The sequence below is a fragment of the Schistocerca cancellata genome, chromosome 6, assembly GCF_023864275.1.
Source record: "Schistocerca cancellata isolate TAMUIC-IGC-003103 chromosome 6, iqSchCanc2.1, whole genome shotgun sequence".
In the NCBI taxonomy this organism is placed as follows: domain Eukaryota; kingdom Metazoa; phylum Arthropoda; class Insecta; order Orthoptera; family Acrididae; genus Schistocerca; species Schistocerca cancellata.
The window spans coordinates 324,558,208-324,573,462 of record NC_064631.1 but is presented as its reverse complement, the minus strand read 5'-3'; the positions used below and the strand labels follow the sequence as shown (position 1 = coordinate 324,573,462).

The following is a 15,255-nucleotide window of genomic DNA, read 5'->3' as shown; positions in this document are numbered from 1 at the left end:
CTACTTCATTTCCAGACCTGTAGAATGGATAGTTATGGGATTTGCTGCATTTATATTGGGAGTAATTATCTGTGTGAGCTGTGTGAAATGTTGTCTTGAAGACGAAACAAAGTGTAAGTACATCAGTATTGTTTGTAGCTGCTTCATTTGATGTTTCACAATTTTTAAAATAGTGATTTGCATAACTTTCATCTAACATAGTTGTTTGTTATTCAGTTTTGTTATTTAATATCGTTTCTGTGCTATTTTTTTAGTTAAATTTTCAGTTTTTTAAAATATATTGTTGTGAATAACTTTGTTACAGCTACTGTACAACTAGTGAGTCAGCAACACATTCATCAGAATGAATGTAACTTACGGCAGCCTGTATCAATACGGGCCTCATCTCCAATACCTACCAATACAGCAAGGCCTACATCACATCCCTATACAGGTGAATGAAAAATTCATAATAATTTCATTTGCTAGTAAATTGCATATCTCCAATTGACAACAAATTGAGTTTACAAAATTACACCTTGGACAAAAATGAAAAGGGGCAAACACCCATGTATAAATAAGAGATACGTTGTGCCTTAACACTTTGAATGTCAAAGTAACAAGCGGTTAGCGCACTGCAATCACATTTGGGAGGACAATGGTTAAAACCTGCATCTGGCCATCCTGATTTATGTTTTCCATGATTTCCCTAAATCACTTCAGGCAAATGCTGGGATAGTTCCTTTGAAAGGTCACAGCAGACCCCATCCTACCCTAATGGGAGCGATGACCTTGCTGTCTGGTTTCCTCCCCCAAATCATCCAACCAACCATTTGTTGGCATTGTGCTTTGTGGTAGTTGTTTACATTTCATTATTTCATCAGCATAGTTGTTTTTTGCAGTATTGTTATTTAATATTGTTTCTGTGCTATTTTTGAAGTTAATGTTTTCAGTTTTTAATGTACTGTTTTGAATAACTTTGTTGCAGCTACTGCACAACTAGTGAGTCACCGACACATTCATCAGAATGGACGTAACTTACAGCAGCCTGTATCATCACGGGCCTCATCTCCAATTCCTACCAATCCAGAAAGTCCTACAGCACGTCCCTGTCCAGGTGAGCCAAGATTCATAATAGTTTCACTTATTCATAAATTGTGGGTCTCCAGTGGAGAAGACTCTGAACTGAGACAATTACACCCTGAACAAAAATGAAGAGAGGCAAATACCCACATTTAAATAATTGTTATTTTGTACATGAACACTTTCAATGTCAAAGTAACAATCTGCTGTTACCCCCTACTGATGCCACTATTGTCAGAAAGCTGATTCATCAGTACTTCATTTAATCTACATGTACATCAATAGTTATCAACTTTTGATCATTTTTACAGTGAAATATTGTCAATCAGTAACTCTGCTACGGTGTTGTTCATTTGTTAACACCAATCAAAGTGACAAAGCGGTTAGCACACTGAACTCACATTTGGGAGGACAATGGTTAAAACCTGCATCTGGCCATCCTGATTTATGTTTTCCATGATTTCCCTAAATCACTTCAGGCAAATGCTGGGATAGTTCCTTTGAAAGGACATGGCAGACCCCGTCCTACCCTAATCTGATGGGAGTGATGACCTCGCTGTCTGGTCTCCTCCCCCAAATCATCCAACCAACCATTTGTTGGCATTGTGCTTTGTGGTAGTTGTTTACATTTCATTATTTCATCAGCATAGTTGTTTTTTGCAGTATAGTTATTTAATATTGTTTTTGTGCTATTTTTTAAGTTAATGTTTCCAGTTTTTAATGTACTGTTTTGAATAACTTTGTTGCAGCTACTGCACAACTAGTGAGTCACCAACACACTCATCAGAGAGAACATGATGTAAGGCAGCCTGTATCATCACGAGCCTCATCTCCAATTCCTATCTGTCCAGAAAGGCCCACAGCACCACCCTGGCCAGGTGAACCAAAATTCATAATATTTCATTTACTCATTTCTATAGGAAGAAAAACACATGAGATACAGTGAAGTGCAGATTGCGCATAACAATGTACACACTTGCTGGACAACAGTAATACAGCTTACACAATAGGCCAAGCATTTGTTTGTGGTTGCTTAAATAATACTGTTTATTTGGCTGTTCACCAGAGCATGCCAGAGGGCCAACCCAGATGGCCTCTGTAAGTGGGCCTATGAACTGTATGGACACGCGATCTCTGAAATTGTGTAGCCAAAGGGTTAAAAAGCGCAACCAATAGATCGTGATATGTGATTAAGTGGAACTTAGAGAGATGTAAGAAGATGTGAAATTTCTTGAGGGCGAACAAAATGTATTTGTCACAGACTGTGTGCATTACTCATAACACTGATGTCATCATAGAGGTGAATCTTAGCCACCAGCTTCTTAATGATGACCAGTGGTGTAGCCTATTCAGTGGAAGAAATAGGTCGAATGACATCGAGTGACATCAAATGGTCTAATTCATTCTTGACAGGTCATGCAACGTGAGAGGCACATTGTGACAAAGCAAGCTGGGATCTTTTTACTTCCCCTCTTGTTTTGCCATGTGCCTCCTTAAATTCATTTTTTCATTTCTGACTAATTACCATTAACATGCATGACTATAATCTGCATTTTCATAAAAGAGAAAGTTTGGCCCTCAGTTTTAAAGAATGTAACACCAGATCTAATTTTGTGCTTAGTTTTGGGTATGAAATTGATTTCCTAAGTTATTTTGACTTTTCCTTGTTAATATCTTTCATTATAGGGTGAAATCTGTTATTGTTCCATAACGTAAATTCTATTGTTGATTTATAAACAAATATAAATTCTGTACTAATTATAAACATGTGGAAGACAAAACACTGGCATTCTTTAAGTATTTATTTGGCTCCATTCGAAAACATGTTAGCAAAGCCAGCTCTTAATTACTTCCAAAGTAATTACCAGTTTTGTCAAAAGTATTGTTTGCATAACTATATCTGTTAATTTCATCATGTAAGCAAATAATTCAGCTTAACACTTGTAGTATAAGAAACTGTTAAAAAGAAGGAAGTTTTAGATATATTCAGTTAATTTAATGAGTTCTGTTTTAATTGTAATTTCTGTAAATTAAACATCAAACAATGTGTAGTTTCAATACCTATTATTGTGATGATATATAAAGTCCCAATTTTTGGTCTTGAGTCAGTCAGTCAATCAGTTTCAGTAGAGGAACACATATTGGTTAGATCGACAACAATGCATCAACTTAACTGTGAAATAAGTGTAACACAAATAGGCCATGTGTTAAAACAATGAGTGTCTGTTCATTACATACGGTATTATTCTCCAAGAGCTGTGAACTGTGTGGTTAGGTTTTTACTGCTCGTAGATGTTCAAGAGTAAACTCTTGTAGCAGTATGCTGATGTTGCCTGCAACCTATTAATGAGGCTTATCAAAATTTGCCATGAACAGTGAAAGTAAAGAACTGTGAAATACAACTGTGCAACTGTTGGCTACATCATTTAAAGTAGTCAGTGTTGAACTTCCACCCCCCTATTTTTCAGCCAGTATAGCAACGCAGTACGTCTACATCAAGGACAATCAACAAAGAAATGAAGCAGGTGAATGTCACAACCTGCCATGCCTGAAATCCAAGGGCAGGTGGACTCTTTCACAGTAATGTGAGTGTGAAAACTGGTAGCACAACCAAGCCCAGGGGAGACAAGTTGCTGATACGGAACTTCATCTGGCACTAAATTTACCTCATCGACAATGGAGAAACCAAAAGTGTTAAACACATATAACCTGAACAGGTCTGCAATATGGGAATGATCCACAACAAGGGGGAGGTGAGAGGGCAAATGAGAGACAGGAGTGGCGAACTGATCTAGGATCAGAATCTGCTGGTTATTGCAACTAACCAAGTTCTGTGAAACCAGTGTGATGGGAAGGCCCCCAAGCCCACGTATGTTTGTGCATTTGTTAAAGTCACAGCAGCTCCTGTGTTCACTTGCAGTTTTAATACATTTTTTTGGTGAAACAGTCATTGTAAAGATACAGTTTATGTCCATCAATACTACTGTATCTGCCACATTAGAAGAGGAGTTACACACTGATCCAATGTTGCCTGTCTTTTGACATTCGTTGCAAACCAACCAATGCTTATGGCACACTGTATGCTCATATTGGACAAAACAGTACAGGCAGCCTCTGTTGTGATGCAGCCTGTTGCTGTTGTGGCTGGAACTGACACTCCCCCTTGCAATGCTGACTCAAAGGTTGTACTACAGTGTGCCTAACAGGGGTTGACTGATCAACTTCTGAATGTCTGTAGCCTGTGACACTTGAAAGGATTGTGAAATATTGAGCACATCTGTAAGTATTGGATTCTCACATTGAAGAGCTCTTTCATGGAGTTCCCTATATGAGGCTAGACAAAGAATAACATCACTCACCATGTGATGAGTGTAGGATTCATGGCAAATTTACGACAATGGCTCAACCCATGTAATTCTGCATCTTAGGTTTGTAAGATTGATTTGAGCATTTCTGACAATGTAAAATTCTACACACAATTTAATTACATGCCTTCTGTCACAGTAATACGTTGAGAGAAACTTGCATATTTCATCAAATGATAAGCTGGCTGGTTCTTGCAAAGGTGTAAATTGGCACAACACCTGATGAATTCGCTGTGAAAGCCAGGAAAGAAAGAAAGCCCAACACAGGTCTGCATTGTGCATGCATGGAAATGTTGATGAAAACTGTGCCTTGTAGGAGTTCCAATCTTCAGCCAACTCACAGCTTGCTGTGGGGCAATGAGACATTGGAATATTTCTTCCATCGAGATGTTTGTCAGGTGACTTAGCACTGACACTAGCAGTGACAAAAAAACCTAATCCCCACTCATCACCAAATCTGATATAGCAAGAACAAACATGATTTATGGAATGTAGTACTTTATAGAGAAACACTTAAGGTACAATGAAGTACAGGTTGTTCATAGCATTGAACACATTGTCTGGACAACAGAAAGACAGGTTACAGAATGAGCTGAGCTCTCGTTTGTGATGACTTAAATAATAATGTTTCTTTGGCAGCTTACCTGAGTGTGCAGGGTGCCAACCCAAATGGCCTCTGTAAGCAGACCTGTCAACTGTATGGATGTGTGATATCTGAAACTGGGCATGTCATGAGTGAAAGTATATCACTCATAAACTGTGGATCTTCAATGGACAAGACACTGAGTACACAAAAATTACACCTTAAACAAAAATGAAGAGAGGCAGACACCATTAATAACTGATATGCTGTGCATTAACACTCTGAATGTCCAGGTAACAATCTATTGTTACCCCCTACTGTTGCCAGTACTGTCAGAGTGCCAATATGTTGATAATCTGTTTAATTTATGAGTACGTTGATATTTATCAACTTTTGATTGTTGTTACAGTGAAATATTGTTGACTGATAACTATGCTGCTGCATCGTTCATTAGTTGACATTGTGCTTTGTGATAGTCATTTTCATTTAGTTATTTCACAGGGTGTCTTTTTTTGCACTGTTATTATTTAATATTGTTTCTGTCATGTTTTCTGTTACTTAATGTTTTCAGTTCATGTATTCATTTGCTTTTGTGACTTATTTTTTAAAAATGTGTCCAACAATGAAATTTGTGAGTTATTGGAAAATAAAAGTGATACAGAGTATGTTAGTGAAAACAGCAATGGTTCAGAAAATGACACTGAAGGTCTTGCTCGTACATTGATTGAAAGTGAAAACAGAATAGAAAACACACAGTACACTGAAATGTTTGCACCTGAAACACTACAGCTGCTACCACATCTACTTCATGAAGTGCTCGGAACAAAGCCTGTGCCATCAGCAGGATCTTCTGAAATTGAACACTGAAATTTATTTTTCACTGCAACATTATGTCAACTAATTGTCACCAAAACAAAGAGCTCAGGTAAACAATTTATATCTAAACTTGCTGCTACTTTGCCTAGCCCATATAAAAGAAACTGAATATCACAGTAGCTCAGTAAGAGGTTTTATAGTACGCTTACTGAATATGGGACTCAACAAAGACCAACACTGTTTTTCCTTGGTTTCGTACAATATATTCTGCTTAAAAACACAAATGTTAAGTGATACAGGACTGCATACACAAGACAGACTGTAATGCACTGCTCAGTTACTATAATTTTATCTCTGTGAATAATATTAAAAGTTTTATTTTTATTATGTCATTTTATCCAGAAATTTTTGTAGATTTTATTGACATTAGTGAGCTTTCTTTCAGCCAAGTGTAGTTTTAATTATGTAGAAAGAAAACCAAATTTATATTTTTATTTAAAAATTCTTTTTATTTCCTCATTTATAAATAAATTAAATGATGAAATTATTTCATCATTTATAAATAATTTAACCCCCCCCCTCCTCCCCCCCCCCCTCCCGTGAACCATAGACCTTGCCATTGGTGGGGGGGCTTGTGTGCCTCAGGGATACAGATAGCCGTACTGTAGGTGCAACCACAACGGAGGGGTATCTGTTCAGAGGCCAGACAAACACGTGGTTCCTGAAGATGGGCAGCAGCCTTTTCAGTAGTTGCAGGGGCAACAGTCTGGATGATTGACTGATCTGGCCTGGGAACACTAACCAAAACGGCCTTGCTGTGCTGGTACTGTGAACAGCTGAAAGCAAGGGGAAACTACAGCCGTAATTTTTCCCAAGGGCATGCAGCTTTACTTTATGGTTAAATGATGATGGCGTCCTCTTGGGTAAAATATTCTGGAGGTAAAATAGTCCCCCATTCGGATCTCCGGGCGGGGACTACTCAGGAGGATGTCGTTATCAGGAGAATGAAAACTGGCATTCTACGGATCGGAGCATGGAATGTCAAATCCCTTAATCGGGCAGGTAGGGTATAAAATTTAAAAAGGGAAATGGATGGGTTAAAGTTAGATATAGTGGGAATTAGTGAAGTTTGGTGGCAGGAGGAACAATACTTTTGGTCAGGTGAATACAGGATTATAAATACAAAATCAAATAGGAGTAATGCAGGAGTAGGTTTAATAATGAATAAAAAAATAGGAGTGTGGGTAAGCTACTACAAACAGCATAGTGAACGCATTATTGTGGCCAAGATAGACATGAAGCCCATGCCTACTACAGTAGTACAAGTTTATATGCCAACTAGCTTTGCAGATGATGAAGCAATTGAAGAAATGTATGATGAAATCAAAGAAATTATTCAGATAGTGAAGGGGGACGAAAATTTAATAGTGCTGGGTGACTGGAATTCGGTAGTAGGAAAAGGGAGAGAAGGAAACGTAGTAGGCGAATATGGATTGCGGCTAAGAAATGAAAGAGGAAGCCGTCTGGTAGAATTTTGCACAGAGCATAACTTAATCATAACTAACACTTGGTTCAAGAATCATAAAAGAAGGCTGTATACATGGAAGAAGCCTGGAGATACTGACAGGTTTCAGATAGATTATATGATGGTAAGACAGAGATTTAGGAACCAGGTTTTAAATTGTAAGACATTTCCAGCAGCAAATGTGGACTCTGACCACAATTTATTGGTTATGAACTGTAGATTAAAACTGAAGATACTGCAAAAAGGTGGGAATTTAAGGATATGGGACCTGGATAAACTGACTAAACCAGAGGTTATACAGAGTTTCAGGGAGAGCATAAGGGAACAATTGACAGGAATGGGGGAAAGAAATACAGTAGAAGAAGAATGGGTAGATTTGAGGGATGAAGTAGTGAAGGCAGCAGAGGATCAAGTAGGTTAAAAGACAAGGGCTGGTAGAAATCCTTGGGTAATAGAAGAAATATTGAATTTAATTAATGAAAGGAGAAAATATACAAATGCAGTAAATGAAGCAGGCAAAAAGGAATAAAAACGTCTCAAAAATGAGATTCACAGGAAGTGCAAAATGGCTAAGCAAGGATGGCTAGAGGACAAATGTAAGGATGTAGAGGGTTATCTCACTAGGGGTAAGATAGATACTGCATACAGGAAAATTAAAGAGACCTTTGGAGAAAAGAGAACCACTTGTATGAATATCAAGAGCTCAGATGGAAACCCAGTTCTAAGCAAAGAAGGCAAAGCGGAAAGGTGGAAGGAGTATATGGAGGGTCTATACAAGGGTGATGTACTTGAGGACAATATTATGGAAATGGAAGAGGAAGTAGAAGAAGATGAAATGGGAGATATGATACTGTGTGAAGAGTTTGACAGAGCACTGAAAGATCTGAGTCGAAACAAGGCCCCAGGAGTAGACAACATTCCATTAGAAATACTGAAAGCCTTGGGAGAGCCAGTCCTGACAAAACTCTACCATCTGGTGAGCAAGATGTATGAGACAGGCGAAATACCCTCAGACTTCAAGAAGAATATAATAATTCCAATCCCAAAGAAAGCAGGTGTTGACAGATGTGAAAATTACCGAACCATCAGCTTAATAAGCCACGGCTGCAAAATACTAACACGAATTCTTTACGGACGGATGGAAAAACTGGTAGAAGATCAGTTTGGATTCCATAGAAATATTGAAACACGTGAGGCAATACTGACCCTAAGAATTATCTTAGAAAATTGATTAAGGAAAGGCAAACCTACGTTTCTAGCATTTGTACACTTAGAGAAAGCTTTTGACAATTTTGACCGGAATACTCTCTTTCAAATTCTGTAGGTGGCAGGGGTAAAATACAGGGAGCGAAAGGCTATTTAAATTTGTACAGAAACCAGATGGCAGTTACAAGAAAGGGAAGCAGTGGTTGGGAAGGGAGTGAGACAGGGTTGTAGCCTCTCCTCGATGCTATTCAATCTGTATATTGAGTAAGCAGTGAAGGAAACAAAAGAAAAATTCAGAGTAGGTATTAAAATCCATGGAGAAGTAATAAAAATTTTGAGGTTTGCCGATGACATTGTAATTCTGTCAGAGTCAGCAAAGGACTTGGAAGAGCAGTTGAACGGAATGGATAGTGTCTTGAAAGGAAGATATAAGATGAACATCAACAAAAGCAAAATGAGGATAATGGAATGTAGTCAAATTAAGTCAGGTGATGCTGAGGGAATTAGATTAGGAAATGAGACACTTAAGTAGTAAAGGAGTTTTGCTATTTGGGGAGCAAAATAACAGATGATGGTCGAAGTAGAGAGGATATAAAATGTAGACTGGCAATGGCAAGGATAGCGTTTCTGATGAAGAGAAATTTGTTAACATCAATTATAGATTTAACTGTCAGGAAGTCCTTTCTGAAAGTATTTGTGTGGAGTGTAGCTATGTATGGATGTGAAACATGGACGATAAATAGTTTTGACAAGAAGAGAATAGAAGCTTTTGAAATGTGGTGCTACAGAAGAATGCTGAAGATTAGATGGGTAGATCACATAACTAATGAGGAGGTATTGAATAGGATTGGGGAGAAGAGAAGTTAGTGGCACAACTAGACTAGAAGAGGGGATCGGTTGGTAGGACATGTTCTGAGGCATCAAGGGATCACCAGTTTAGTATTGGAGGGCAGTGTGGAGGGTAAAAATTGTAGCGGTAGACCAAAAGATGAATACACTAAGCAGATTCAAAAGGATGTAGGTTGCAGTAGGTACTGGGAGATGGAGAAGCTTGCACAGGATAGAGTAGCATGGAGAGCTGCATCAAACCAGTCTCAGGACTGAAGACCACAACAACAACAACAACAAATAATTTAAAGTGAAGAAGTATGACAATGTGGTCATATCATAATAAACTTCATCCATTTGTAGACAAGTGACATTTTTTTCATATTTTTAAACTGAATGCAGCATGATGTATGGCAGCTTACATAGAAAACTGTATGACAGTTTAAAAATATATACTTCTTAACATTCACCACTCAAAATGGCTGACTGCAAAGGTGTCAACATGTAACAGCACTGGGACATGACTAGCTTTTGAGCTACTTCTCTTTTCTTTATCTGGTCACATATACAACCTAATATGCCTACCTGTGGCCAAGTTGATACCCTTTATGTGTTATAATGGGGAATGGGGTAGCAGGTGGGCAAGAAATAACAGGGAGACTAGTCATGGTTAGTGGCAGTAGCAAAAAGAGGACTAAAGGTGACATTCACAAAACTGAGAAAGGGATGGAGTTGACATGAAGGGTCAGTAAAGTACAAGGTTTGACAGGGGTGTATTTGTGAGGAAAACGGCAGCAGAGAAAATGTGAATGTTAGATTAGGCTGTCCATGTTGCATACTGGGAAGGGGGATTGTGGAGTTTTAAGCTAGGAAGATTTCAAGAGTGGAGTATACGCTGAGAGACAGTTTCCACCCACCCACATTGTTCACAGGAGCTGGTACTGGGTAGTAGGGTCCAAGTGACATGGGCACTGAAGCAGCAGTTAAAGTTATTTATTTATTTGATCTGATCCGATTAGGAGCATCAGGCCCTCTCTTACATTGGATCAGGGTGCTGTTATGTGCAACATGTTAAGCAACAGCTGGAATCAAACAATGGAAAATCCAGGGTGGAATGTAACAATATTATGAGAAGTAAAGTTGCTATTCACCATATAGCGAATATGCCGAATCACAGGCAGAACAAAACACTCTCACAGTTGCCTGAAACTGCAGGCATGTGTGTAAGTTGCATTTGTGTGTGTGTGTGTGTGTGTGTGTGTGTGTGTGTGTGTGTGTGTGTGTGTGTGTGTGTGTAGTGTTGATGAAGGCTTATGGCCAAAAGGTTTAATTGAGATTCTTTTTGTTGTGCCTACCTGTGACTCAGCATCTCCGCTATATGGTGATAAGCAACAGCTTGGTCAGGTGACCTTAGCTTCCTTCTTTGTGACTTAGACTGGTTTCTAGGACTTCCTGAGATGTTGGACATCATAACCAAACTGAGGATACCCAACTGATGAACATGCTGCACACACTGCTACCAATGATTTCTATAGTTCAGTTAGCGTAGAACAAGGAGTTAGTGGTCATAAGGCCAGTACACCATCATTCAATATGGTTGTAAATAGGAATGTAAAAAAGGTAGGAAAATATTGCTTAGCAAGAGTGACAAAATATGGATTTCATGTTACCTGAGTGTAAAATTCAGTAAATTAACACTCAGCAATCAACAACCAAAATACATCTCTGGAACTGAAAATGTTGATCTTGAATGGCAAGGTTGTGAGATATGGGAACGACCTGCCATTGTTTTTCAGAGCTGTGTTTGAAAGCTGCTACAATAGTTAAAAGAGATTCACTGCATATTTAAATACAGCCAAAGCCTCACAGGCAAATAAAAATGAAACAAAACCGAAGTTAGTAAAAGGAGAGCCGGGTGTAAAGTGCTCAACATATTTTAAAGTAAAATTTTGTCTACCAATCTGAGAGAAAATTCTAAGAAATTTTGCTCTTATGTTAAATCAGTTAACAGGTCAAAGCAATCTGTCTGCACTCTTTTTATCCATAATAGCATCAAAATGGAGAGTGACAGAGAAAAGGCTGAAATACTAAATGCTTTTTTCCGAAACTATTTCACTTAGCATGATCATACTGTAGTTTCTCCTTTAAATCATTGTGCGAATGTCATGTGTATTGAAATATGTGACCCAGGGAAAATTACTCTATAGAGATTACGGTATGTGAAAGAACATGCTCCTCATCTAGCAGCAATGTACCGTATGTCACTGTAGGAATGAAACATTCATAGAGACTGGGAACAGCACAGGTCATTATCAGACAGCAGTCTACTGTAGAACTTTGGAACATGTTTTACGAACTTGTATTATGTCATTTCTGAAGAAGGAAAGCTTCTCTGTAGAACATGGGTTCTGAAAAGAATGATTGTGTAAAACCCAGTTCACTGTTATTGTCTATGAGACCCAGATAGCACTAGAGACCAATTTCCAGATTGATGCCATCTTCCTTGGCCGCTGCAAGATGTTTGATACAATTCTGCAGTGCTGCCTAATGAACAAAATACAAGCATACAGACTGTCAGACCAACTATGTGGTTGGAGTGAGGAGTTTCTAGCATGCTGCGTTCTGTACCAGCATGTTACTCTCAACCGAGAGAGATGTATGCAGAGGAGTCACAACACTGTAAAATTGTAGTGAAATGCACTAATACCTGCAGAGAATTGACACTTGGTGCAAGGATTGGAAGCTGACCCTCAACATAAACAAATGTAATTTATTGCACATAGATAGACACAGAGACCCATTATTGTATGACTATGAGTTTGCAGAACTATAACTGGAAGCAGTCACACCCGTAAAATACCCAGGAGTATGCATATGGAATGATTTAATATGGAACAACCATGTAAAACTATTTGTAGGTAAGGCAGATGCTAGACTGAGATTCATTGAAAGAATTCTTGGGAAGTATTGTCCACAATAGGACTGTTGATAAAATATCATTATATTCATCTATCAATATTTTTTTCAAAAAATATTCACATATATCAGCAATATTTTCTTCCCTTATATACCGATATATTGATATCAAAATGGCAATATCGAGTGCCAATATTTTTATTTTATACTTTATTTTTTCATAATTTTCAGTGAATATTTTGAATTGTTCTTTTAAAATTGTAGTAGAAAATAATTTTACTTTCATGGTGTGCAGTGCAGGAATCTTACTAGTTTTTGATCTTTCAATCACATCCAGTCTTTCCCTTTGATTGTGTCAAAGAAGTATAGTTGGCAAAATTGGGATGGGGAGGGGGAATAACAAGATTTTCAGTGTGAAGAGGTAGCATACTACTTGTATTAAAAACAATTTTTAACACAAATGGTGTGCTATTTCTTCACATCAGAATTCTTCAAGAATTGTTACTGAAAATGATGAACAAATATCTAAGTGACAAAATTGGTCCTTGTGGTGGGCAGTGATGTGTGAGTGGGAAATGCTGACATAATTGGACCCTTGGCACTACCAATGGAAACTAACACTAAAACTTCTAGGTCGCTGGTGTTTTTAGAAATGAAAATCAGAGAAGAAAATGTGACGCGTTCCAGATAAATTAGATATGTGACAAAACCGAACAACAGACCCATTGGACACCTTTTATTGTGCCACTTACCTGCAGTTTTCATCGTTAGCAAAGTGGTTATATGTGCATCATTTTCCTTTCAGTTCTTGTTCTAAGTGTAATAAGCAGTAAATATACAACTATGAAACTGGAAGTGTATTTACAATGTGCAGCTGATATTTTTATATTTCTTTAAACTGTTATTTTTTTTCTGTCTATACATGAATACTTTTTTTTGATATATTGAGGGCTGATAGTGATACATTTTATGTATCGATATATAGGATTTTCAGATGGAATGAAACGATATAATGGAAAGGATAGTTGCTACTCACAACATACACATACCCACACACTCATGCAAATGCAACTCACACACACATGACCACAATCTCCAGCAGCTGGAGCCAGACTGCGAGAAGCAGGATGTTACAGGAGTGGAAGCTGAAGGGGGGGGGGGAGGAGGAGGGTAGGGTGGCGAGGGGGAGGGATAGCAGGGTACGGGTGGGAGACAGTAAAGTGCTACTGGGAAATGCAGGGACAAGGTGGAGAGTGGGGCAGCTAGGTGCAGTCAGGCAGATAGATGGTGTGTGGGGGGAGAGGGGGGTTAGCATAAAAGGAAAGAAGTAAAAAGACTGGGTATATTGGTAGAATAGAGGGCTGTGTAGTGCTGGAATGGGAACAGGGAAGGGCTAGATGGGGAAGAACAATGACTAACGAAGGTTAAGGTCAGGAGGGTTACAAGAACATATAATGCAGCGAGAGTTCCCACCTGCACAATTCAGAAAAGCTGTTGTTGGTGGGAAGGATACAGGTGGTACAGGCTGTGAAGCAGTCATTGAAATGAAGGATGTTGTGTTGGGCAGTGTTATCTGCAACATGGTGGTCCAGTTTGTTTCTTGGTCACAGTTTGTTGGTGGCCATTCATGTGGACAGACAGCTTATTGGTTCTCATGCTCACATATATGCAGCACAGTTGTTGCAGCTTAGCTTGTAGATCACATGATTGGTTTCACAGGTAGCCCTGCCTTTGATGGGATAGGTGATGTTTGTAACAGGGCTGGAGTACTTGGTGGTGGGAGGATGTATGGGGCAGGTCTTGCATCTAGATCTACTACTAGAATATGAGCACTAAGGCAACGGGTTGGGAGCAGGGGTTATGTAGGGATGGATGAATATATTGTTTAGGTTCAGTGGGCAACAGAATACCACTGTGGGAGGAGTGGGAAGGATAGTGGGTAGGACATTTCTCATTTCAGGTCCAATGAGAGGTAGTCGAAACCCGGGAAGTGAATGTAATTCAGTTGCTCCAGTACTGAGTGGAACTGAGTCATGAGGGGAGTGCTCCTCTGTGGATGGATGGTAGGCTTTAGGAGGCGTTGAATGACTGGAAAGATAAGGCATGGGAGATCTGCTTTTGTGCAAGGTTTGGAGGGTAATTATGATCTGTAAAGGTCTCAGTTATACCCTCAGTATTTTTTGAGAGGGTCTGCTCATCACACGTGGCTAGGCTGTGTGGAAGGGACTTCTTGGTATGGAATGGGTTGTAGCTGTGAAAGTGGAGGTATCAGTGGTGGTTGGTAGGTTTGAGATGGGCAGAGGTACTGATATAGCCATCTTTGAGGTGAATGTCAACAGTTGGCATCGAGGAAGGTGGCTTGATGGGTTGAGTAGGACCAGGTGAAACAAATGTGGGAGAACATGTTGAGGTTGTGGAGGAATGTGGATAGGGTGTCCTCACCCTTGATCCAGATCACAAAGATGGCATCAATGAATCTCAACCAGGTGAGGGGTTTGGGATTCTGGTGCTTAGGAAGGATTCCTCTAGATGGTCTATGAATAGGTTGGCACAGGTGGTGCCATGTGGGTGCCCATAACTGTACACTGGATTTGTTTGTAATGTCTTCAAAGGAGAAGTAATTGTGGGTGGGGATATAGTTGTTCGTGGTGACTAGAAAGGAGGTGGTTGGTTTGGAATCCGTCGGGTGTTGGGAAGGTAGTATTCAATAGCAGTAAGATCATGGGCATTAGAGATGTTAGTGTTAAGAGGGGTGGCATCATTAGTGATGAGCAGGGAACCATGTGGTAAAGGAACAGGAACTGTGGAGAGTTGGTGGAGGAAATGGTTGGTATCTTTTATATAGGAGAGTAGGTTGCAGATAATAGGCTGAAGGTGTTGGTCTATGAGAGTAGAGATTCTCTCATTGAGGGCACAGTTACCAAGCACAATAGGGCATCCTGGGTGGTTGGGGT

At 39.2% G+C, this 15,255-nt stretch overlaps 1 protein-coding gene across 1 annotated transcript in view; it reads left to right on the top strand.

The window, feature by feature from the left end:
• Positions 1–15,255, top strand: part of LOC126191412 (uncharacterized) — a 102,143-nt gene that overhangs the window by 57,577 nt on the left and 29,311 nt on the right. Inside the window, exons 3-6 of the mRNA XM_049932281.1 lie at positions 16–113; positions 305–433; positions 968–1,096; positions 1,812–1,940. Coding sequence (XP_049788238.1) covers positions 16–113; positions 305–433; positions 968–1,096; positions 1,812–1,940 — 485 coding nt within the window. The remainder of the gene's footprint in view (positions 1–15; positions 114–304; positions 434–967; positions 1,097–1,811; positions 1,941–15,255) is intronic.